The following is a 27,171-nucleotide window of genomic DNA, read 5'->3' as shown; positions in this document are numbered from 1 at the left end:
AGTAGAGTTTTGGCAGAAGTATGTTGGTTGATGTTTCTAATTAATAACAGATACATTTTTAAAAAGGACAAATTATTGAAAAACATACTGGAAGTATGATTGATGTGACAGGCCAATATGAAAAATAATGACCTGTCACACCAATCATACTTTCAGGGTTGACCGGTTTAGGCATAGTGCATGAAACACTTAACCCAAAATAGTGATAAAGGCATCAGAACCAAATCTGCCTACCCTTATTGGTAGGTATTCCACCACCTAACTATCTGAACTGCGTCATTCCCACATAAATATAAAAAGAGATTGCAAGTGGCACTCACAATACATTGATTAAAAAAAAGAACATTACCAACTAAGCTTAGAAACTGCATAGAAATCACAGTGATTCTCACAAGTTCAAAGGTTATCTCCTTTCCATTATTGTCTTTGGCCTCTGCCTCTTCCTGCCTTGTGTCTCTGCTGCTGGTCTGGGCCCTAGTGAGCTCCCTCCTTTCCTTTCCCTTGTGAATTTAGTTTGGGTGATAAACTCTTGCTAGTCTCTACTAGCTACTGCTTAGGTCTTAGTGCCTTTGCTTATAGCTATATATTTTGTTGGCTACTGTGGGTCGCATTCTATCAAGACATAAGGTATCTGTATACCCCCCTACCCCTAGGGAGATGGATATCCGTTACAATTGGGGGATGCCAGGCCCTACTTAAGAGCCTTTCCGCACAAGAAAGAGAGCGATTCCGACTCAGAAATTGGGTCTAGCAAGGAAGCTAGTGTGGAGTCCTGTAGTGACTCTGGAAAAGATTCCAGTGGTATGTGCTTTACCTCAGTTCCAGTAGGGACAACTGGAGGTGACCAATGGGCTGATCCTCCTCTGGATGCCAAGCTGCCCTCTTTGATCCGATTGGTGATCCCTTGTTCGACCTGGAGGATTTCCATCACCTTGGTCTGCTGAGTGGCTCCCAGCAGACCATATGCCCCCTACCTGGAAACCTGGGTGCTGCGTCCACTTATAAGGCGGCCTTGTGTAAACTTAGGGCTGAATGCCCTAGGCCTGTGGTGCCTAAAAAGGTGTGTGAGACCCCAGAAATAGACCCAAATATGACCCAATTGTTGCCCAAATTTGGGTGGAACCCACATAAGGGTCTGGATTTGGCACTTAGATCATGCCAGGACAAACAATTGGATATCTAAGCTAAGCTATTTGATCTCTGTAATTTTTTTTTGGTTGGGTTGCCATAACCTCCAATGCATGGGTTCTCGACACGGTTTGAAGCTTCAAAATAGAACTGGTTGGGGTGCTTCGCCACATACCGCCCCCTCGACAATTCCCCCATTGATCTGTTTTTCCCTTCCAGATAGTAGGTGTATCGATGAGGAATGATGGGCCCTCCTCATCAAGGAAGCAATAGAACTGGTTCCACTGAACCTCTCTGCAAAATTTTCCTCATAGAGAATAAAGGTGGCCAGATGCACCCCATGATCAATTTGCTACCGCCTTTTCAAGATGGAGGACATTCACCTCCTAAGGGACTTCTACACATGTATTGGTTGGCGGAGCTGGATTGGAAGGATGCATACCTAACGATTCCGGTGAGTGAGCGTCACGGGATCTTCTTTGGTTACGTTGGAGAAACTGTGTATGGCACTTCACATGTCTTCCTTTTGGTCTCTCTTCAGTGTTTTGGTGCTTCACCAAGCTGCGGTGTCCTGTGATGGTCTGGCTATGCAGTCAAAGCATGGCCCAGAATCGCTCCTTCCTCCTACAAAACTTGCAGTGGACCGTGGATCTACTGTCCCATCTGGGGTTCCTCATAAACTGGAAGAAGTCCTGTGGGTTCCCTTACATGCGCATGGAGTTTTTTAAGTTTCTCAAAGATTCTGAGAAGGACTCGTTGAGCCTGCCATCGTCCAAGATCCGGACAATCCGCAAGGAACTATGTCGGGCACTGATCCGCCCACGTATCACGCTAGATAACTTGGCAAGGATCATTGGACTGTTAGCATCTGCAATTCAAGCAGTGTTTCCGGTATGCTGCACTACTGAGCTCTTCAGCAGTTAAACATCACTTATCTCAGCGAGGTTGCATCCTATACGGACCTGGTCTCCCAGGATGACAAAACGAGGGACAAACTAAGTTGGTGGATCAAGGAAGGGCCATCTTATGGGTCACAATCAGAGTTCACCATAGATTCAGACATGAGCCTCCACGGCTGGGGTGCCCACTGCGAGGGTTTGACAACGGGAGGTCATTGATTAGAGACTGAATCAAGCTTCACATCAATGCCCTGGAACTTCTATCAGGCTCCTTTGCAGTTTGGAGTTTTGCGAAGAGGACTGCCTGTGCTTACATTCCCCTCTGTATGGACAATGTATCGGTAATGCGATACTCCAACCACATGGGTGGTACACAGTGGCCAAGCGGACTGGAGTTGCACTATGTATCTGACAGCAGCAAATGGAGATTAGATGTCAGGGTGTTTTCCACTATCTTATCACTTTGGGGCCCTTTTGCTATCAAACTGTTTGTGTCACAGCTCAATGCCCAGCTGCCGTGCTTTTTCAGCTGGCGACTGGATCTGGCAGCAGAAGTCGTGGACTTCTCTGCAGGACTAGCACAGATCTCTCCCCCAGGCTCTCCTGCAGGTCCACCGCCAGTGGGCCAGGTTGGTCCTATTAGCCCCATTGTGGGGAACTCAGTTGTGGTTCCCACAACTTCTGGAGATGGCGGTGGACTACTCTAGGCTGTTACTGCCCTGCCCAGATCTCTTTCATGACCCGTCCAAGCGTTGTCACCTGCTCCTCCTAGGTGGTTGTCACCTGCTCTTCCTAATGACTTGGCGGATTTCAAGGGACCCTTAGAAGTCCATGAAGTTTTGGATGCAACTCATTGCCTGCTGGCAGACACATGGGCTCCCGGAACTCTACGATCATATTGGTCAGCTTGGCGAGCTTGGGCTGGCTGGTGCCTGACTAGGGACATGGATTCCATTTAGGTCCCTGTGACTGCAATTCGTCAGTTTCTAACATCCTTTTTTGAGGATGGCCGGGTGTATTTGAAGATTAATCTGTCTAGGTCTGCCATCTCATCGGCCTATCAAAGGTTCAATGGTTGTCCGGCGGGCCAAGATCCCTTGGAGTGTCACCTACTGTGTGGCTCCTGTCTCTCTCGTCCGCCCAGGCCTCGCTATTCCTCTACTTGGGGCATCTGTCGTTTTATCACTGTTTGGTTCTTGGACTCCTAATGTGGATATTTCCTTGCGTGAATTGTCATCCAAATTGGTTACCCTTTTCTGCCTCATCTCTTGCAAGAGAGTGTCAGACGTACGTGCCTTGGATTTCGATTATAAAAACTTTTGAAATATTTTTATATTGTTTTATATTTTATATATATATATATAAACTGGAAGTGACCGCACTCAAAGGACTTAATGAAGGGTATATACATAACCTTCATTAAGTCCTTTGAGTGCGGTCACTTCCAGCTTTTCTATACTTTGTGCCTGACCAGCACCAGGCATTTAAATCCATACTCCAGGAGTGCAAGCACCACAATTCTTTTATATATATATATATACACAAAAATGTTTCCTGGCACTCACCCTTTCATATGTATGATTCAATTTTGCCTGGGTGCAATCCCACGTTGAAGATATATAAACAGGAATGAAGAGATGCACTCCAAGGAATGAATGCTGCTGCTAGATTGATTTTCCTCTCTAGTCGTTTCTCTCACACCTCACCCCTCTGCCAGTCCTTACATTGGCTTCCTGTATGCTATAGGAGTCAATTCAAGGTACTAACTCACACCTATAAAGCACTGAACAACTCTAGCCCCTCTTATATCTCCTCACAGATCCATAGGTATATCCCTTCTCGGTCTCTCCGTTCTGCCCGTGACCACCTCCTGTCCGTTGTCCGCACTCGTACGGCCAACTCGCGCTTGCAGGACTTCTCGCGGGCGGCTCCCTTCCTATGGAATAGCCTGCCTACCGCCATCAGACTCTCCCCTAGTCTTGCATCTTTTAAGAAGTGCCTTAAAACCCATCTCTTTAGGAAAGCTTATGGCCTCCAAGACTAACCCTTACCTCACATACCTGTCTCTTGCCCTCTCCTAAAGGGCAGCCCACCTTATTTGATTGTAAATTCCTGTCCTAATGTGTTTTACACCCCACCTCCTATAGAATGTAAGCTCGTTTGAGCAGGGTCCTCTTCAACCTACTGTTCCTGTAAGTTTATTTGTAATTGTCCTATTTATAGTTAAATCCCCCTCTCATAATATTGTAAAGCGCTACGGAATCTGTTGGCGCTATATAAATGGCAATAATAATAATAATAATAATAAGGACTTAATACGTGAAAAATAGGTATAACGTCAAAAAATAGACCCATTCGGGTCTTTCTCACTTAGCTCTAGAAAATAACAAACAAATATATAAAAACAATACAATGCAAATATTTGTGGTCCAAAATTGTAAGTCCACTTAGCTCTAAGTGGACTTACAATTTTGGACCACAAATATTTGCATTGTATTGTTTTTATATATTTGTTTGTTATTTTCTAGAAAATATATTTTTATAGTATTTTTACATATATATATATATATATATATATATATATATATTCTGCAATAAATGTTCTCATTTTATCCAATCCACTGTATCCAGCACAAGTGATTCCAGGGAAGGGGTAGTGTCACCCCACAAATTGACACTAGATTTACTTATTTAGAGACAGTTATCAAAATGTTCTAAACAAGGTGAGCATTTTAATTGTATTCATATGAATACAATCACTATCTAAGATGCTACACTTAGTTTGAAATATCTGTGTCTTTTACATACGTTGTGGAGAGGAACATACACACTTTTCCTTGGAGAGAGGGGTCGTGTGATCTACCCAAAAAGACACAGACGTTTGGAAGTTTAGAGCCTGAAAACTTGAAAAGACTCTAAAAAATGTGAGTTTAGATACATTTGCTACTCACTCAACTTCTTACCATATAATTCAATATACTGCACAATTATCGGTATATATTTTTTCTGTTTCTTTTATATGTATATTACACTGTGAAAAAAAATGTAGAGGGTAAGTGTTTTTGAACTATTTGGAAAAACACACTTACCTCACATACAATATAGCGCTGCACTCTTAAAAACGGAAGGCTTAGAAGGTGGAAACACCAGTTAAGCCTGAAGTTTTTATTATTCTTTGGTGATTCCCTTTTTTAATACTCTGCCTTGAGGGAGTTTGAGATAACTGAAAATTTGAAAGTTTTTCTTACATTGATTTAATATTGTCGGATAAGTTTTGCAAATGGTTTAATATTTTTAAATAAACTTTTAAAATATAGTTTTTTTTAAATATTAAAATATCAAACGTGTTAAAAAAAACAATATATATATATTTTTTTTACTATTTTATAATATTTAATATATCCAAAACTATCAATTTGTTTGGAAAGAGTATCCAACAATATTAAAATGAAGCCTTAGTTACTTACTGATAATGTTTAATAATTTGGAAAGGCCCTAGTGTCCTACTAGCTATTTATTGATGATATTTTTATTGTGTGGAAATTGCTTTTACTTTCTTCCAACTTATAAATAAGAGCATACATCTAACTACCAGCTATAGCAAAAACAAAATAGATTTTTTTAGATCTTAGTATTTATTTAACAAATAAATATTTTACATACAAAAAAACATTTTGTATAACATAAAAACGTTGCTTTGAACAACCATGTACGTTAAGACAGCTGCCACCTTAATAAATGGTTAAATAATGTTTCCTTCAATTAATTGAAGAGAATGAGAAAGAAATGTTCTGAAAGGATGTTTTGTAAACATAAAGTAAAGTTAATTACGGAAAGATGTATAGAGAAAATGTATGATTAATCTAAAAAAACTGTCTAATAGACGTGTGCATGTCAAGAAAATTTAGCTCTGCTGGACTGTTTTTTCGGAAATTAGAAGATTTTTTAAAACTCCTGAATTTTGACCGAAAGAATTTCAGAACTGAGATTCAGATTTAGGAAACAAATCAGAAGAAGATAATTTAAATAAATTTATATTTTACAGTACACTAATAGAAGAGTTTTCCCGTAATTTAGTTCACAGATCAAAGAGAAAAAAATAACCAAAAAGGGGAAAGGAGGAGCAATACCAAAATTCTATATTTATGTATTTATATGTTATATTTTTTAATAATTATATAATACAATATATATTACATAAATACATAGATATCAAATTTTTTTTACCGCTTCTCTTTTTCCCTCTGTTGCTTACTCCTCACTTGATATGTGAATACAATCCTCATTTAATACCTTTCACTAGCCATAAATCATACCTTTTTCTTATCAATTAGCACTTTTCTGGTGCCATGGGTGGAATTCAGAATCCTAAAGAAAACTGAACACATTTGGAGTTATGCATATCTGGTTGTCTGTGATGCAGTTACATTTCCGCTATGAGTTTGGAATTCGACTGATCAGCCAATCGGTCCAAATTTGACCAGATCACAGTTCAGTCCAATGCGAATTTCAAAGTGTAGCATGTAATATTAGTGGAGAAACATTAACTCAAAATTAAAATAAGGTAAACATAAAAACTGATCGTAAGTAGAATAAACCACCATCTATTATCATGAAAATTATGATTAAACACTGGGATGTGCTTAGACAGGATCAGTTACTAATAGAAGTGATATACAATAAACTGCAAATTGTGTTCAGGGGAGCACCAAGTGTTAAACAAACATTAACTGCAAATTATATTAATAATAAATAATCTATACTTTTTCTGCAAATCCTGTGGACCTAAAATTAGCAAAAAGTTTTCAACTAAAACAATAAAAGGTTTCAAGGTTTTAGCAATTCAACATATCACATTAAAGAGACAGTTTACGTATCATAAGGCACCAAAACAACTTTCTCTAAATTAAGTTGTTATGGTGTCAGGAGGCCCACAAGCGCATTTGTACCTTCAGGGGGTTAAAACATATTTGAACGGTATAACCCTGAGTTTGCCTCCAGCGTCATTCTCAGCTCCCCCCAGGCAGCATCCAGGTTCTGAAATTTCAGATTCAGGAAACACGGAATGCCGCCGGCCAGGGGCACTGTTGATTGGTTGAGAGTGCTCAGCTGCCACTCTCAGTCAATCAGTGACTTCCCAGTCACAAAGCTGTCTAAAAAAAAAAAAAAAGAACTTACATTTTCCAAGCCATTTTTGTGAATGTGGAGTCACTGCCCGATGGTACTCTGTACTTCCTAGATCTGAAAGTTAAAAAGTCAGATGCCGCCGGACAGAGTGGACATCGCCGCTGGAGGCAACTTTTGGTTAAATGGTTGGGAAGGGTTTTCCCCCTTAAAAAAAAGAGTGCCTTCAGGGCCTCCTGGTACCATAGTAACTTAATTTAGAAAAAGGTTTTTTGGTGCCTGGAGTGTCTTTTTAAGCTAAGTTTTGTTGACTATAGTGTCCTTTAAATAGTGTTTAAACAGTGTATACTTTTATGGGACATAGATAGGAGTTAATATAGGTGGCCTGTAGATGACCTAGCAAATAAGTAGAAAAAGAAATTAGATGGAAAAAGGAAATAATCTTGATCACAGAAACAGAAAAAGGAGAATAATAAATGTAGGTGGGCATGGTGATTTGAGCTTGTAGCATAAGAAAGAGATCTTGTTAAATTGTTAGACATGCATTGTGGATATTCAAGCAAACATTGCCAATAGCCTTTGTAATTACCACAAGTTAGAGTAACTCACCGGGCCCATCCCATTGCTTCTGCAACAGGACTATCCTCTGGTAAATACTCGCCAGCAAAGCTAACCAGCTGTATCCTATAGGAGCGAGGGTGACCCCATTTGTTCGTTGTATTGCTGGAGAAATGAACAAATCGGGGCATATTTTCATTTAGTTTATATGCAGCCTGATTTTCAGTCTTCAATGTTTCTCGTACCACCTTTGGTCTTTGTATCTTGTTTTCTTGTTGCCAGGGTATATTTGTGGGGTTAAACTTCATGTCTTGGGTCATAAAGGAATTTGAAATCCCTGTAAAAAGTAATGATGTTGTTACTGGTCAAAATGCTTGCTATTATAATTAATATAATAATGTAAAATAAATGTTGATACAAAGCTAGTTCCAATAGGCAGCAAACACTGAAACTTGGATACCCCAACAATCCAAGAGAGTATAGTAAAGTTAGAGATAAAAAACAGGTTGCGCCAAATGTTGGTGTAGAGATGTTAAACAACACTTATAATAAAAAGTAATAAAATAGTATTTACAAAATAGTCGCAAATTTAATTGATAGCAGAATTCTTGATAGGAGAGGTGAAGTACAGCAGGTTTTGTAGTAAGTTTAATAGTTTATGCGGATTCTGTAATATGAAATGACAAGGATAGCAAAATAGTGTAATATTGTATATGATCGAGGTGAGGAATGAGGTATTTAAAAATGCACTCACAAACAAGGAGCTATACATTAGCTCTCATGTATCAGCAATACAATCCTTGTCACGGGATATGTAATCAGTCAGAATCTTTTTTAAACTAAAATCCTGGTATTTGTGCTGTAAATATCAAGCAATTGCAGATTTATATTAATCTTATGTTACCCTGAAATTCCTCTGAAATTACATGCAAATAAGCTAATCTTCCATAAAACACGTGATGATTACTGAACAAACACCTATAGAAATGTGCTTCTAAATCAGTCACTTCTACTAGTTCAAATCCAAATTTATAATGGCCAAAAATCTACTCTGATTCACTACTACTAAACTTCTTAGCAGAAGCTAAATGTCCAAATAATAGATTAGTTTTTTGTATTTTAAACTTATTTTGTAAGCTGTACCCTAATTGTTTTTGTGCTACGGCGGAGAACACTAATATTGACTGAACCACTGAAATAATAAATCAATAATACATACATTTATATATATATATAAATCCAAAAAGATGGCAGCACTCACGGAGTTAAACAAATCTAATCTTTATTTGTTCATATTTAAAAAAATTAACATCAACGTTTCAGTCCTCTGTATGGGACTTTCTTCAGGATCAATTGAAGAAAGATCCTGAAGTAAGTCCCATACAAGGGAACTGAAACGTTGATGTTAATTTTTTCAAATATATAACTCCGTGAGTGCTGCCACCTTTTTGGATTTCTGGATAACTAAGCCCTGGCTTAGCACCTGGCAAACAAGGGACCACTGTAGCGTGAGTGCAAGAGACTTTTCTTTGACTGGGGTCAAAGGCCGGTCATGGCCAATCAAATCCACTGGAGGGTTTGTGCTGAGCAGAAATCATGCACAATATATATATATATTTAAAGTCATTATTGGAGTTGATAACATTCTTACATTATCAGAGGACCCCTTGAGACCACCCAATAAAATGGCAGTACACAAACAACAGAGCAAATAGGACTGCAGGACCTTGCATATTTACTTTTTTCCTCTGTGCTTGTCTGTGCTTTGGTATGCAAGGTAAAATCATGCATTACACTCCACACTAATCTAGCTCAAAAAAATTATTTTAAAGGGACACTATAGTCACCTGAACAACTTTAACTTAATGAAGCAGTTGTGTTGTATAGAACATGCCCCTGCAGCCTCACTGCTCAATCCTCTGCCATTTAGCAGTTAAATCCCTTTGTTTATGAACCCTAGTCACACCTCCCTGCATGTGACTTGCACAGCCTTCCATAAACACTTCCTGTAAAGAGAGCCTTATTTATGCTTTCTTTATTGCAAGTTTTGTTTAATTAAGATTTTCTTATCCCCTGCTATGTTAATAGCTTGCTAGACCCTACAAGAGCCTCCTGTATGTGATTAAAGTTCAATTTAGAGATTGAGATACAATTATTTAAGGTAAATTACATCTGTTTGAAAGGGAAACCAGTTTTTTTTTTCATGCAGGCTCTGTCAATCATATCCAGGGGAGGTGTGGCTAGGGCTGCATAAACAGAAACAAAGTGATTTAACTCCTAAACGACAGTGAATTGAGCAGTGAAATTGCAGGGGAATGATCTATACACTAAAACTGCTTTATTTAGCTAAAGTAATTCAGGTGACTATAATGTTCCTTTAAAATAATTATGAATTAGTTACGAAAAATGGCCGTATTGAATAAACCTGTATTTCAAAGTACCCCAATTTGGCAGGTCTTATTTATTTTTTTATTCTTTATTTTGATTTTATTTTATGTGCTGAGTAAAACAAGCATAATATTTCAGACATTGTGAAGTCGGCAATTTAAAAATTCTTATCCAGCAAACATGGTAAATAGAGACAACAGCACATTTTTTTTTTAATTCAAGATCAAATTAGTACTAGAGTTGAAAGCAGGAAACAAATAGGCAAACAGAGCATATGCACTAAGAGGAGATATTAAGTGAGAGATATAGAGTAACTATGGGGCCCCAAACAGCAGTGCGGGTCACAGGCTGGGAGACCGAAGACAGCAGACACACTTATGGAATTCCCCACTTGATCCAGGAGAAACATGGGATCAAGTAGAGTCATCAGTGGGGGATATAGACAGCATAATGTTCTTACTCTATAGTTTAGGTAAGCTATAATGTCCTATAATGACAAAAATACAAATATAGTGTTGTATATCCAATACTATACAGAGGGCATTACTGTCACATATTCATGCGCACATAAAAATGTGGTTAATGGCATTTACTGTCCTGACAGGTAAAGTTGTGCCGAGCAGCAATCATGCACATGGAAACCTGATAATTACTTCTGGGGTCAAAGGCCGGTCATGGCCAATCAAATCCACTGGAGGGTTTGTGCTGAGCAGAAATCATGCACATGGAAACCTGGTAATTGCCTTTGGGGTCAAAGGCCAGTTACAGCCAATTGGATCCACAGCCAGGAGGGGTATTTAAACCCAATTCTCCTCTTGCTCATTGCTCTGTCATAGTTTTATGCCTAATGTTATCCGAGAGTGCGTTCCTGATCTTGATTTTCTGGTATTTGAGTTTGGCTTTGTTTTGACTTCCCTGATATCTGATATCCTTGACTTCTGACTTTCCCTCATCTTTGTGTCTGATTCTGTGTCCCTGACCTAGGCAAGTATTTTGACTATTCTTGGAGACGTTAAGTCCGGCCACTCTAAGGTCCGGTTATACGTTATCCTTAGTCCTAGTTGTGACACATTACTGCGTACTGGATCAACTTGTAATCCTGACAATTACTCAATATTGGTACACTCACATTTAAGTCCCACAGGATAGGCTCGGATTACTTGGGCAGATGTGTACTATGGTGACACTTCCCCTCTTTCTCTGTATCTTAATATATATGGAATACAGAAAGTGGGAGAAAACCGCAATATTCCAATATTCAAAAGTGCATATATATATATAGGGTTGCAGAACTGCTCACCTTCTCAAAAGCCTATTATAGTTGGCTCTTAGTTTGTAGACTCTTGTGTCTATAAAGGGGACACAGAACCGTTCTTTCAAACAGGATCCAAGGTAGTAGAATAGAGTCCCCAGGAAGAATTAAAAATACTATGTATTACCACTTGTATAAAAACAAATATAAATAAAACATAAAATCTTCACAATGGAGCTCCTGAGACGCTTTTCGCCGATATAACGGCTTTCTCAATCGGTATAATACTACCAAGTCCTGTCCTAACTTTAAATGTCCTTCAATGTTCTCACTGGCCGAATCCAGAGATCACTATCCAATCGTCCGTCTTGTTGATGATATCATCTTCCAGAAGTGATTGCCGACCGGATTCACCTGTCCTGGAAGTGACGCGACGATACCCACGTCGCGTCACTTCTGACTCCCAGTCCGCCATCTTGGAACAGGGAAAGCTTCTGGAAACTGCAGGAAAGTTAGTCAAACGGAGGAGACACGACGGACCTCGTGCCGTGCCCCCACCGCTTCCAATCTGTCCACTTTCATTGTCCATATAAGTCCCATATACAAATATACTTTCAAATAGACACAGAGATATAGGATAAAAACAGAAAAATGGGAAAGATTATTACACATACATCCATAATTATTTACTTCTGAAACTACAATAAGATACCATAAATCTATCTAAAATACAGCAGTCTTTTATAAAAAGTAGACATAAAAGTCCTTAAAAATTATTACTAAAGATAAGCTATTGATTTATTAAAAAAGTGATTATAGGAAATGATTATACAAAATGATTATAAAAAATGACAAAGTTCGAAATCACTATTAAGACCATGAGGTAGGGGGGGCATGGCTACCCACCGAGATGAGCGGTCGCATGGAGTGAGAGCTCCTACCCATACAGACCCGACAGCCTGAGAAAATGCAGCTAAAACACCACCAAACCCACCAAGAATAGCCCCTAGCCTAGCACCAAATGATAGCACCGGCAAAACAGGCTAAGCTCACAGATCTGTCCCGTACCGCCAAAAAAGACTTCCTCGCAAGGCCCAGACCAACAAGCCGAGCTAGACCATGGAGAAAACCAATACACGGACGCGCCAGTGATGGAAAAGAAATTAAATGCAATGTTGCAGGACTTTCGTGTAACACTGACTTCAAGCGGATGGCCAGTGAGCTGAAAAGAGAAATCTCTGACCTGGGTGAAAGAACGAACCGCTTTGAGGCTCGCACGGATGAAGTCTGCACTGAACACAATGATCTTGCAGAAAGTGTGCACCAGCTACAGGCAGAGCACCACCAACTTGAGGAAAACTGGCAGACATCAAAGATAGATCCCGGAAAAACAATATCCGCTTCAGGGGGATACCGGAATCCGTGTCAAGGGAAGCACTGCCTGGCTACCTACTGGGGATGTGTAAATCCCTTCTCCCTAACATGACTGAAAATAAATGGCTCATGGAGAGGGCCCACCGGCTACCGAGACCTCCGAGGCTTGCCCAGGATACACCGAGAGATGCAGTAGTAAGATTTCATTACTGCCAACGAAAGAGGCGCTGCTATCCACGACTTGGAAACTACCCTCACTCCCGGACCCCTACGGATCCATTCAGCTGTACGCAGACTTGTCTGCTCTCACAATGTACCGCAGGAGGGAATTCATCACAGTAACCAAGACGCTGAGGAACAATAACATAACGTACCGTAGGGGTATCCCACAAAGATTCTCATATGGAGGAATGGGCGGAATTACACGGCAGAAGAACCGGAGGTTGGCATGCGACTGTTGGCTGAATGGGGCCTGTTCCCGCTACAACCGCCCGAGGCACCGGCTGCATCGTCGTCACGATGGCTTCAGGAAGACTGGCAAATGGCAGGATTGCCAAAAAAAAAGAAGGAAGAACTGAGTGAGCAGGACACTTACAAGAGCATGCAGGTTTGTGGCGGCAAGCCACCCATATCCTTTATTGTCTCAATACTAACGTATGATATGGGTACCTTGACCATTAAGGTTGTAAGTCAGGCATGAGTAGTCAAAAAAAAACATGACCCCAGTTATTATTAAAAAAAAAAAAATTTAAAAAGAAATTAAAAAAAGAAAAAAACTAATAACAAAACGACATTTTTAAAAAAAATATAAATTAAAATAAAATAAAATAATGAGCTTTTTGACCTTTTTTTCATGTGTTAAATTTAGACTGTAGCTGGACACCAACGGGCCTGCAGACATGTGGCTTGCCGGGCTGCACAGGTGTTAGATGTCAAATAGTGCCATTGGGTGTGTAGGGCCTGGAGAGGGTAATCCTAACCTATGGGGTGGCGGCAAAATGTTACTTAATGGTACAGGGCCCCTACAGTAATACTCAGGGCCAGAATTACAGCCATTCTTCAGCTGAATGAGTGGGATGTACAGGCGGGGATGGCAGCCCTGGGATGCAGAGTCGACAAAATCCTGCAGGGGGCAGGGGTGACTGTCTGGTGTGCATGGGTCTGCCTGCGGGACGACTTCCCAGGTCTCCGGTAAAGGGGGTGACCCTGGGTAAGGCCGCGGCCACCGGGTGGTACTATCGGACGGCCATTGATGCTGCCTGGGGGATATGCTGTAAATGTACAATATGAAAATGTTAATGGATTGCAAATGTCTTGAATGCTCAATATGGCATCATTTGACATATGTTATGACAGGTTCCAACATATACAGGGTCTTTAAGTCTGATCCGTAAACCGGACACCACCCCCCCACGACTGATGGCGGCAGTCGGACTAATATACCGACTCACGCATCATCCAAGAAGTACACCTAGAGTGGCATTGTTATCCTGTAAATACCTTCTTTCCTTGTTCTATTTCTGTTTATTATCCTTGTTCCCAAGGTTCACATGTCCCAGCATATATCTCGGTAACCAGAGCTCGAAGGGCACTTCATTAAGTACATGCCAAATAAGAATAGATGGCTGACAACCTCACAATATTCTCAATGAATGTCAAAGGCCTTAATAGCCCTCATAAACGTAGAATGACTGTATGCAAAATATCTCGCTCCAAGGCAGCAATAGCGTGTCTACAAGAGACGCATTTCTGCTTCCGCGACCCTCCTAAATTTAATATCAAGCAATATCCCCAAGCTTAACATGCTATGGCCAGTATGAAATCCAAAGGGGCTTCAATCTATTTCCACAGGGACTGGGTGTTTACCCCCACCAAACAGAATGTAAGTAAAGACGGGCGATTATTGATATTGCTGGGATCACTAAACAGCCTACAGATAACTGTGGCGTCAATATACACCCAGAAATCCTTTCTCACTATGGCCCTCCGCATTATAGACAAGTACAAAATAGGCCACACCGTGATCTGCGGTGACTTTAATTGCACGTTGGACCCACACATGGACAAATGCAGGACCCAACATAAGTCACCCAAAAGTGGCTCCATATCCCTGGGAGAACATTTATCCAGCCTATCACACACTCATGATTACTATGATGTGTGGCGCACACTAAATCCTTGCATTAGAGACTACACATACTATTCACAAGTACATATGACATACTCTAGGATCGACATGTGCCTTTTAGATAAATGCACCATACCACATGCATGTAAAGTAGAGGTTGGCCCCATAACCTGGTCAGACCACGTACCCCTGATCATAACATTGAAAGCGCCCAACCCAGCCAAAGGTAGAGGTGCATGGTGATTGAATGAGGCGCTACTAGACGGCCCTCAACATCTCAAAACACTGACAACCCAACTCACCAGTTACTTCTCAGACCATGAACACTGCACAACTTCACTGACTAGTCAGTGGATAGCACACAAGGCGGTTATGTGAGGACACCTTATTCAGACTGGATCCCTAGCGAAGAAAGCTCATCGTAATGAACAGACTAACGTTGAACGGGAGATATCGGACTTAGAAACCAAACACAAAACCAACCCGACCAAAAAGACCCACAGTCAATTAATGCAACTGAAGACTAGGCTTACCTCACTACACCTACAAATGACTGAAAGACACATGCAGCACCTTAAACAAACATACTACATAGAAGGGAACAAAGCAGGCAAAAGCTTGGCCAACAAACTAAAACAGCAATACCTGCAATCCAAAATACCATACCTCACCTCTAAACGAGGTGAGGTTATACCACCCCCAAGAAATTGTTAATGAACTGGCGGGCTACTACGAAAACCTATACCAGTTGAATAAAGACTCAGAGACTCATCAACCAGATAAGGATCACATAGAACACTTCTTAGACCAAGCGCACCCGCCCCAGCTCATGCAGGGCCAATGTGACAAGCTATCCACCCCATTCACGCAGGAGGAAGTCACAGTGGCGATACTATCGCTCCCCAAACACAAGGCGCCTGGCCCAGATGGCATATCCAATTATTATTATATTAAGCTAGTCTCACACCTGAGCCCCCATCTCACTACCCTGTTCAATACCATGAAAGAAATGGGAGAAATCCCGAAGGATATTCTGGAAGCATTTATTGTCACCTTGCCCAAACCAAAAAAATCCCCCACGGTGTGTGCAAATCTCCGCCTGATCTCCCTGCTAAATGCGGACATAAACCTTTATGCCAAACTTGTGGCGATGAGAATTAAGCCCGTACTCGCTACATTAATATCTAAGGAACAAGCGGTATTTGTACCTGGCAGACAGGTTGGGGACAATACCAGACACTTCCAGAATCTCATAGAATGGGCCAATCACTCCTCTCAAGAGGGGGTGATCCTCGCTTTAGACACTGAAAAAGTGTTTGACCGGCTGCACTGGGGCTACATGGAGAGAACGCTGGTGAGGATGAACTTCCCCCCAAAATTTATAACTAGCCTCTTAGCTCTTTATGGCCAAGCATCTGCCAAGGTATTCAGCACAGGATTCCTATCCCAACCGTTCAATATACAGAATGGCACGCGCTCACTATCCCCGCTTATCTTTATCCTATGTCTAGAACCCCTAATACGTCATATCAATAGTAACAGACAAATAGAGGGCCTGGACACCCCAAGGGGTACCAAAAAGTTAGCACTTTTCGCTGACGATATTCTAGTTTTCGTCACTGACCCAGATAATTCTATACCCCGACTCCTAGAACTCCTAGGAAGGTATGGACAGATCTCTTACTATAAAAACAACACGGCCAAGATGCAGGCAATGCCCATAAACCTACACAGTAACCAGGCTGAAAGAGTGCTTTAGCTTTGACTGGCGTACCAAGACGCTTTCTTATCTAGGGGTACATCTAACAAAATCTATTCAGGGCATACCAACGAAGAACCACCATCCCTTGAGACATAAAATCAAAACAACATTAGAGTGAGCCGGGTTTGAAGTGTCCTGGTTGGGGCGTATCAACACGATAAAAATGATGGTACTGCCATTGATCCTTTATCTGATACCGATAGCCCTAACAAACAAACTCATCACCCAATTTCAATCCACCATCAACGCACATGTATGGAAGAGGAAGCCGCCCAGGGTTGCGGGTCGAGCACTGGGGCTTCCGCACAGCGGGGGGGGGGGGGGGAAGGGGGGTGGGGAGGGGCTGGGATTACCAAACATAAGAGCCTACTATAGGGCGTCTGTGCTCACCCAGGGCGTGAGACTACTGAGGCTGACACGTGATCACCAACACCCTCTGTGGCTACCATTGGAGAATGCAGTCTTGCGGCCGCAAAATCTGATTTCTTCCCTCTGTACTGTTACCTCCAAGGTTACAGGCAGCCCCCCAGCTGCACTGCTCTCAATTCTTGGTGAAGTCATGGAAATCCTGGGTAAAGCAGGTGATTGAACCTAACTATCTGCTACAATCAGCACCGGTGGAGTCGTTGGAGACGCTGTCCCCGACTTATCAGTGAAAACATGGGCTGATAGTGGGATATACAAAGTGGGTGATGTGTGCGAGGGAAATACAATTAAACCATTCCCGACCCTCCAACAGCAATATTCATTGCCAATGAAAGACATTTTCTGGTACCTGAGGGTAGACTGCCGGTAGAGTCGAGCCCAGTACCTGAGGTGGCGATAAGACTCCAAAACATGCTCTCATCCAAGGGTGCCAGCCCTGCAATGTGCCTTCATGGACCGGAGGGGAGATCAGAGATCTCCCTCCCCATTCCGCAGGCACCGTGCGGGCAACCAGCAGGGGAGGGAGGAAGAGAGGACCGGGAGGGAGGGTCCTTCTTGCGCGAGCACAGACCATTGCCGCTGTTACCGCTGCAACGCTCCGTCTCTCGCGAGAGTGAACTCTAGTCCTGGAGCTACGGGCTAGAGTTCACTCTCACCACTGCGACCACCTGGGATTCCTGGTGGTCGCAGTGGTGAGAGTGAACTCTAGCCCCATACACACACTACCCCACACACACACCATACACATTCACACACTGCCCCCACACACATACACTGCCCCCCCATACACACACTGCCCCCACACACACCATACACATTCACACACTGCCCCCATATGCACATTGCCGCACACACACACACACACACACATATACACACACTGCCCCCGCACACACCATACACATTTACACATTGCCCCACATACACTGCCCGCCCATACACACACACACAGCCCCCCATACACACATTGCCCCACACACACACACACACACACAGCCACCCATACACACATTGCCACACACACACATACACAGCCCCCCCTTACACACATTGCCCCACACACCCAACACACTGAACCTTTCACACAAACACCCCTCACACATTGCACCATTGTTCCTATACCCTACTACAGCCCCATATCCCAGCAGATCCCAGGTAAGTTGTCAAACTGTTCTTAAACGGTTTGACTACTTACTCTGGGAGGGGGACCCTGCACTCCTGGCACCATAACCACTACACAGAGCAGTAGTGGTTATTGTGCATGTATTATTTCTTTAAATAATCTATAAGTGCCCCTCCCGAGATCAGGCTCTGGATCCGCCACTGATATATATATATATATATATATATATATATATATATAAAAAAAAGATAGATGGCTTGGCACTCTCCTTACTTGTGATCCAGTAAATCTGCCTGGGTGCAAACGGTAATACGTTCAATATATAAACAAAGAAGAATCCAGGATGCATCCTGGATTCTTCTTTGTTTATATATATATATATATATATATATATATATATATATATATATACATATATATATATATATATATATATATAGATAGATAGATAGATATGTATATCAATGTATGTATATATATATATATATATATATATATATATACTTATATAGGTATCCAAAGAGGTAGCAGCACTCACGGAATGTAAACGTTTTGGTCTTATTAATTCATTTAAAAAAACACGATCGACGTTTCAGTCCACTAAACGAGACTTTCCTCAGGATCAATACCTTGAAAGTCCCATTTAGTGGACTGAAACGTTGATCGTGTTTTTTTAAAGGAATTAATAAAGACTAGAACTTTTACATTCCGTGAGTGCTGCTACCTCTTTGGATACCTGGATAACCAAGCCCTGGCTTAGCACCTGGCACACAAGGCAGATTATAGCGTGAGTGCAAGAATTTTTCCTTTTTCTATATTTATATATATATATATATATATATATATATATATATGAAATTATGCCTATTACATATATTAATTTACATTTATATATGCATAATACACAGATAAATGTCATTAATATGTACCATATGCAATGAGTAGATATTGGCCCAGTCTTGTTGCTAGGTGCATACTCCAGCACAATAATATATTTAAAGTGAAGAGCGCACCCACAGGACTTCCAAATAAACAAGATAATGTCATTTTTTACAGTTGTGCCCATACATTCACAATTTCAGTCCCATTACCAAGCTTTCCTTAATATGTCAAGGTAGTTGGACTGAAACATGGATTACATGCAAAGGCACGTTTGCTTAAAATAAATCTGCACTCTTGTTTTATTTGAAGCCTATGAGTGTTTTTTTTCACGTTGGAGTAATAATTTTTAATTTTAAGTTATCTTTTCTAACTCTGTATCTGCACACTATGCTGGTGCGACGCATTATGGGGCTGGTAAATAATTTTTTTCCAGGGCTGCTTTTAATTCCCAGTCCGGCCCTGCTTGCAGAGCTCTAACAGTTCTTGGTGGACTTGGGCTTGTGTCAGTGCATTCTATTAGCAGTAAACTTTTGAATATGAAGAAGTCTGGTCGTGCAAAATGTAGTCATATACGCAGTGGCGTACTAAAGGGGTGGGGGGGTGGGTAGGGGATGTAGAGGAGGGTCACCAACACCAATGTCACTATTACCTGCAGTTGTAACCTTTTAACCCTACACTGAAAATTAATTTGGTGAAATAATAGACATGGGGCATGAGGAATTAGAATTAGACTGTGATCAAGAAAAAAAAAAAAAGTAGAGGTTGAGGAAGAGCAGCAGGCGGCTATGGTAATGACCACCTTTCCAGTAATACAAAAAGAGAAGGGTGATGGCAGTAGTGCTACTGCAAGCAGTTGGACAGAGGCAACCGTTACAACCCCTCCAGTACTTGCCATCCCATAACCACCAGTGTCATACTCACTAGTAATACTGCTGCAGCAAGTAGTGGTACAGCAAAAAGAACATTAATCCCTTAAGACCGCAGCCAAATGTACAAGTTGTGATCAAAACAAAACGTAAACAAAACCTGGCATTTGCGCTATATGTCTGTCCAACCGTAATTCACCTCTTTCATATTAAATGCACCCCCCTTATTATATATCATTTTATTTAGGGGAAACAGGGCTTTAGTTTAATCTCAAATATTTAGGTATGGAACATAATTTAATATGAAAACATTATAAAAAAATGGGAGAAAATAAGAATTGTGAAAACATGTTTTGTTCTACGTGACATTTTAACTGTGAATGTCAAAATACTGTTTGCTTTTACTGCAGTAACAAACACATATTTGTATTCAGCGATGTCCCACGTGTAATACAGTACCCCCTATGTACAGGTTTTATGGTGTTTTGGGAAGTTACAGGGTCAAATATAGCGTGTTACATATTTCATTTTTTTCACATTGAAATTCGCCAGATTGGTTACGTTGCATTTGAGACCATATGGTAGCCCAGGAATAAGAATTACCCCGATGATGGCATACCATTTGCAAAAGTAGACAACCCAAGGTATTGCAAATGGAGTATGACCAGTCTTTTTTAGTAGCCACTTGGACACAAACACTGGCCATAGTTAGTGTTAATATTTGAAAATGCAAAAAACTAATTTGAACGCAAATTTTGGGCAGTGTTTGTGACTAAGTGGCTACTAAAAAAAGCTGAACATACCCTATTTGCAACACCCTGGGTTGTCTACTATTGCAAATGGTATGCCATCAAGGAGGTCATTTTCATTCCTGGGCTACCGTACGGTCTCAAAGGCAACCTGGCGAATTTTAATGTGAAAAAACTGAAACGCAAGCCTTATATTTGACTCTGTAACTTTTGAAAACACCATAAAACCTGTACATGAGGGGTACTGTTATACTTGGAAGACTTCGCTGAACACAAATATTAGTGTTTCAAAACAGTAAAACTTATCACAACAATTATATCGTCAGTGTAAGTGCCATTTGTGTGTGAAAAATGCAAAAAATGTCACTGTCACTGACGATATCGTTGTAATACATTTTACTGTTTTGAAACACTAATATTTGTGTTCGGCGAAGTCTTCCGAGTAAAACAGTACAGGTTTTATGGTGTCTTGGAAAGTTACAGGGTTAAATATAGTGCTAGAAAATTAAATTCTCTGAACTTTCGGCCTGGGTTGTGAGGCAGGTCCTGCAAATTGTAATTAATAAAATGACCTAATAATGTAAAATTATTACATAAATATATACGTAGAATTATTATATATATATATGTGTGTATATATATATGTATATAATTTAAAAAAAAAAAAAATATTTGTATATAGTGATATATACGTATATACTTATGGCCAAAGAGGATAGAGGCGGGGGGCCGAAGAGGATAGAGGCGGACTCCCTGGGCTCCCAGGTAAGTCCCCATACCGCGATCACCGGCGTGGGATCGTCGGCGACTAGGTAAGTACAAAAGATCGCAGGGCCTTGCAGCCGCCTTGCGGCCGCCTTGCGGCGTTTAGAGCCACCAAAATAGGGACGGCATAGAATGCCCTGCGGTCTTAAGGGGTTAAGAAGCAGCAGTAGCACTTTAATGGACCAGGAGCAGAGCAGCATTAGATCTCCAATTTCACATTGTGCAGAAGAAGGACTGCAAGCACTGGGGAAAGCTGTAAGTAAAATGTTGACACTGCAGGAGATAGGCATTTGGAAAAGTGGAGGCTTGTCAGGAAATTTATATCAGCAGACATTTTGTGCTATGATAGAAATTAAAATGTATATTGTCAGAATCACTCTGAACAGAGCAGACTCCATTTTGGATTTTGAGCTAACAAAGACACACATTTCTATCCTTTCTGTGACTAACCTAGCCGGAGCTAGAGAATGCATTGTATATACAAACAAAGTGATAAGAAATGAGAATGGGGGATGGATTCTCTGTCTAGATGCTAATGGAATAGAAATAATTCTAAACCCAGACAAAAGATCGCAGGGCGTTCTATGCCGCCTTGCGGCGTTTAGAGACACCAAAATAGGGACGGCATAGAACGCCCTGCGATCTTTTGTCTGGGTTTAGAATTATTTCTATTCCATTAGCATCTAGACAGAGAATTCATCCCCCGTTCTCATTTCTTATCACTTTGTTTGTATATACAATGCATTCTTTAGCTGATGCAGCGGTATTTGATCATGAGAAAGACCAGGGCATGGTATAAAAAAGTGGGCATATACCTGATGCAGATGGCAATCCACAATGCCTTTGTCATTTTCAAAAAGGCAAATGCTAGGCTGAAAAGCACTTTTCTTTCACTCCAGTTTGAGTTCATTTCTGGGCTGCTAGAATGCCACACAAGGAGTACATCAGTGGAGCCTAGCAGAAGAATGGAGGCAGGTCACTTCTGCTTTAAGATTCCACCAACCCCTAAAAAACAAAACCCCCAGAAAAGGTGCAGGGTGTGTTACAAGAGGGGCGTAAGAGTTGAGACCAGCTATTACTGCCCTGATTGCCCCTCTCAGCCCGGCCTATGTATTGACCACTGTTTTAAAAAATTTCACACCCAGGCCGAATAAGTAGACCAGTTTTGGGGTGTGATTTTTAGTCATCTGTCTGATTGGTTACCGAATCTTGGCTTTGTCTACCGTTTAGACAAACGGTCTTCTCTGATCCTTGACCTCGGCTTGTCCTATAGTTGTTCCGTTTCTCTTTACTCCTTTGACCTCGGCTTGTACCTTGACAATTCTCTGCTTGTATAGCCCGGCCATTCTAAGGACCGGTATTGCAAGTTTCTCTCTCTGTGTTCTCTCTCTTTGTGGTCTGTCTGTGTTTTGGTTTCGGAATCCATGACAGCTTTGCCAGGGACGCAGATGACTGGGTACTTCCCCCGGATAAGTTTACCCCAACTATTCCCCCTTTTCACAGCAAATAGCATGCACTTGTTCATAATTTGAATTGATGAGCTGCTTATACTTAAAAATATATGTGGCCTTTAAGAAGTAATTTGCAGTCCTGAGCTGCTAAAATGAGACTTGGGCCCAGCATCCACTTTTGAAAAATATGGAAGTGGTGTGTCTCCAATGTGCCCCTTCAACATCCACATAACCCTGAAAAAGGTACACATGGGGGTATCGTTGCACTAAGATGACATAGCGGAGCAACATATTAGGTGTTATACTGCCTTAGCACACATAAGGATAGCACAATATACAGTAACATCTCCAAGTGTGTGTCAAAAAGGCAGAAAAAATTCTAATTGCAACTAGACTTGGTACAAACTAACAAAAAAAATGATCCTACACTAAGGTTTAGAATATACCTTTTGAAATACCCTGGGGTGTCTACTTTAAGAAATGGTAGGCCTTTGTGGGGTAGTTTGAATTTAAAACCTGCTAAGATGCTTGGAAATTGCACACAGGCCCAGCGTCAAAATTCAAAGTTTGGTAAAAACTCATATGACTTGGTCTCCAATGTGCCCCTTCAACATCCACATAACCATGAAAGAGGTACACATGTGGGTAGAATTGCACTAAGATGACATAGCTGAGCAACATATTAGGTGTTATACTGCCATAGCACACATAAGGATAGCAAAATATACAGTAACATCTCCAAGTGTGTGTCAAAAAGGCAGACAAAAATGCTAATTGCAACTAGACTTGGTACAAACTAACAAAAAAATTATCCTACACTAAGGTTTAGAATATACCTTTTGAAATACCCTGGGGTGTCTACTTTAAGAAATGGAAGGCCTTTGTGGGGTAGTTTGAATTTAAAACCTGCTAAGATGCTTAGAAATTGCACATAGGCCCAGCGTCAAAATTCAAAGTTCAGTAAAAACTGATATGGCTTGGTCTCCTATATGGCACTGTAGCTTCACGAAATAGTGCCAAAGACATACAATGGGGGTGTCATTTTACTCAGACGACTTAGCTGAACATAATTTGGGGGGTTTGAACTTAGTGGCACATGTGAAATATACAAAATGCCCAGTAACAATGCAATATGTAAAAATTGCACAAAATTATTTTATACCACATACTTTGGCATCTATTGGTGAACAAATGGGGGCATGTTAAGGCACAATATGCACCTTAAGAGATACCCTGGAGTGTCTACTTTTACAAATGGTAGGCCTTTGTGGGTTTTTTTTTTTAACAGTCAAACTGTTATAATACCCCAAATGGAAGCATAGGCTCATTAAATCCGTCTCTCAAAATTCTACTGTGAGTACTGAAAAGGACAGGTCTCCTATATGGCACTGTAGCTTCACGAAATAGTACCAAAGACATACAATGGGGGTGTCATTTTACTCAGAAGACTTAGATGAACATAATTTGGGGGGTTTGAACTTAATGACACATGTGAAATATACAAAATGCCCAGCAAAAATGCAATCCATATGTAAAAAACGCACAAAATAATTTTTTGCCACATACTTTGGCATCTATTGGTGAAAAAATGGGGGCATGTTAAGGCACAATATGCACCTTATGAGATACCGTGGAGTGTCTACTTTTACAAATGGTAGGCCTTTGTTGTTGTTTTTTGAACAGTCAAACTGTTATAATACCCCAAATGGAAGCATAGGCTCATTAAATCAGTCTCTCAAAATTCTACTGAGTACTGAAAAGGACAGGTCTCCTATATGGCACTGTAGCTTCACGAAATAGTGCCAAAGACATACAATGGGGGTGTCATTTTACTCAGAAGACTTAGCTGAACATAATTTGGGGGGTTTCAACTTAGTGGCACATGTGAAATTTACAAAATGCCCAGCAAAAATGCAATCCATATGTAAAAAACGCACAAAATAATTTTTTGCCACATACTTTGGCATCTATTGGTGAACAAAAATGGGGGCATGTTAAGGCACAATATGCACCTTATGAGGTACCCTGGAGTGTCTACTTTTACAAATGGTAGGCCTTTGTGGGGTTTTTTTGAACAGTCAAACTGTTATAATACCCCAAATGGAAGCATAGGCTCATTAAATCCGTCTCTCAAAATTCTACTGTGAGTATTGAAAAGGACAGGTCTATATGGCACTGTAGCTTCACGAAATAGTGCTAATAAGTGGCTAATAAAAAAGACTGGACATACCCCATTTGCAATACCTTGGGTTGTCTACTATTGTAAATGGTAAGCCATCATGGGAGTAATTTTCATTCCTGGGCTACCATACGGTCTCAAAGGCAACCTAACCAACCTGGCGAATTTCAATGTGAAAAAACTGAAACGCAAGCCTTATATTTGACTCTGTAACTTTTAAAACCTGGACATGAGGGGTACTGTTATACTCGGTAGACTACACTGAACACAAATATTAGTGTCTCAAAACCGTAAAACATATCACAACAATTATATCGTCTGTGTAAGTGCCATTTGTGTGTGAAAAATGCATTCGATTTCACTTTCACTGCCGATATTATTGTTGTAATACATTTTACTGTTTTGAAACACTAATATTTGTGTTCAGTGTAGTCTACCGAGTAAAACAGTAACCCCCATGTACAGGTTTTATGTTGTCTTGGAAAGTTACAGGGTTAAATATAGTGCTAGCAAATTAAATTCCCTGGACTTTTGGTCTAGGTTGTCAGGCAGGTCCCGCAAATTGTAATTAATAAAATGATCCTAATTATGTAAAATTATTACATAAATATATACGTAGAATTATTATATATATACGTGTGTATATATACATGTGTGTATATATAGATATATGTATATCATTTTTTTTAATTATTTATATATAGGTATATGTAGAGTGATATATACGTATATACTTGGGTATATAGATATCTATATTATTTAGTTCTACATGTATTTTGATATCTATATATATATATATTAATTTTAAAATACAGTTAGAACGAATTTACACATATATATTTTTTATTTATTTATTTTTTATTATATTTTTTATTTTCAACGTATTTACATATTTGTAGTTATTTTATAGTCTATATAAAATATATATATATATAATGAAAATTATATATATTTAATCAAGATCATTGTACGTGTATTTTGATATACATGTATGTAAATGTGTGTATATATATATATACTTAGATCATATATATAATAAATATATATGATCTAAGTATATATTTTATTTTAATCTGTATCTTTAATTTTTTTACATTTTTCAGGCAGCAGGGGCAGTACCTATCATTACAGGCACTCTCCCTGCTGGCACTGACATGGCTATGCCGTCCATGTGATTGTGAGGTCCTCGCAAGGACTTTGCGATCACATGGCCCAGGGGGGTCGAAGTTGAAGGAGGGGAACTCCCTGGGCTCCCAGGTGAGTCCCCACACCGCGATTGCGGCATGGGATCGCCGGCGACCGGGTAAATACATAGTACGGCTTGGGAGTTCTATGACGCCCGCCGGCGTTTAGAGCCGGGTCCCGAAGGATGGCATAGAACGCCCACCGTCCTTAAGGGGTTAATGTTGTATGATATGTTATTGTGTCTGGCTGTGTTATTTCCACATATATGTTGACACAGTTTCCAGAGTGATTTGTTGCATCGTACAGTGCCATTCTGTGTGAGCTCCTGCTCTGTGGTCAATTTGCTGCGGACCAATCTGAGGTTAGGCAGTTGTTTGAATGCTATGATGGGGGGTTCAGGAAATATTTTTTTGAGTGTTGGCTCTTCTGAAATTAATGGTTCTAGCTCTTAAATAATTTTACATACTCCTTCTAAAGTTGGGTTGTATGTAACAACTAAAGGGATTATTGTTTTGTTTTCTTTTTCTTAGTATTGTAGGAGCCTTTCCCGTAGTATTTTTAGGGCAGAATTAATTTTTTTAGATATTGTCCTTTCCTTGTAGCCCTTTTGCCTAAATGACTCTGACAATGTACTCAGGTGCTGATCTAATCTCTGTCTTTTATGTCAGAGCAAATGCGGTGATATCTGATAGCCTGGCTGTAGAAAATACCTTGTTTGGTGTGATTGGGATGGATCTGGAATTGTGGAGGTAGCTATACCTGTCTGTGGGTTTTCTATATACAGATGAATGAAGAATGCCATTGGTGACAGTTATTGTGCAGTCCATAAAACTCACACTATGATTTGAAAAGTTCATTTTAAGGTTTATTGACGGGTGGAATGTACAGTGTGTGACAAAGGTTGCTACATTGGAGAAACTGGCCTTCAGCAG

At 40.5% G+C, this 27,171-nt stretch overlaps 1 protein-coding gene across 1 annotated transcript in view; it reads right to left on the bottom strand.

Annotated features, from left to right (window-relative positions):
* Nucleotides 1-27,171, bottom strand: part of AOC3 (amine oxidase copper containing 3) — an 89,035-nt gene that overhangs the window by 37,207 nt on the left and 24,657 nt on the right. The window contains exon 2 of the mRNA XM_063458918.1: nucleotides 7,761-8,046. Coding sequence (XP_063314988.1) covers nucleotides 7,761-8,046 — 286 coding nt within the window. The remainder of the gene's footprint in view (nucleotides 1-7,760; nucleotides 8,047-27,171) is intronic.

Source organism: Pelobates fuscus, chromosome 6 (genome assembly GCF_036172605.1).
Source record: "Pelobates fuscus isolate aPelFus1 chromosome 6, aPelFus1.pri, whole genome shotgun sequence".
NCBI lineage: Eukaryota > Metazoa > Chordata > Amphibia > Anura > Pelobatidae > Pelobates > Pelobates fuscus.
Note: the sequence above shows the minus strand (reverse complement) of the source record. Positions and strands in the feature narration are given on the sequence as shown.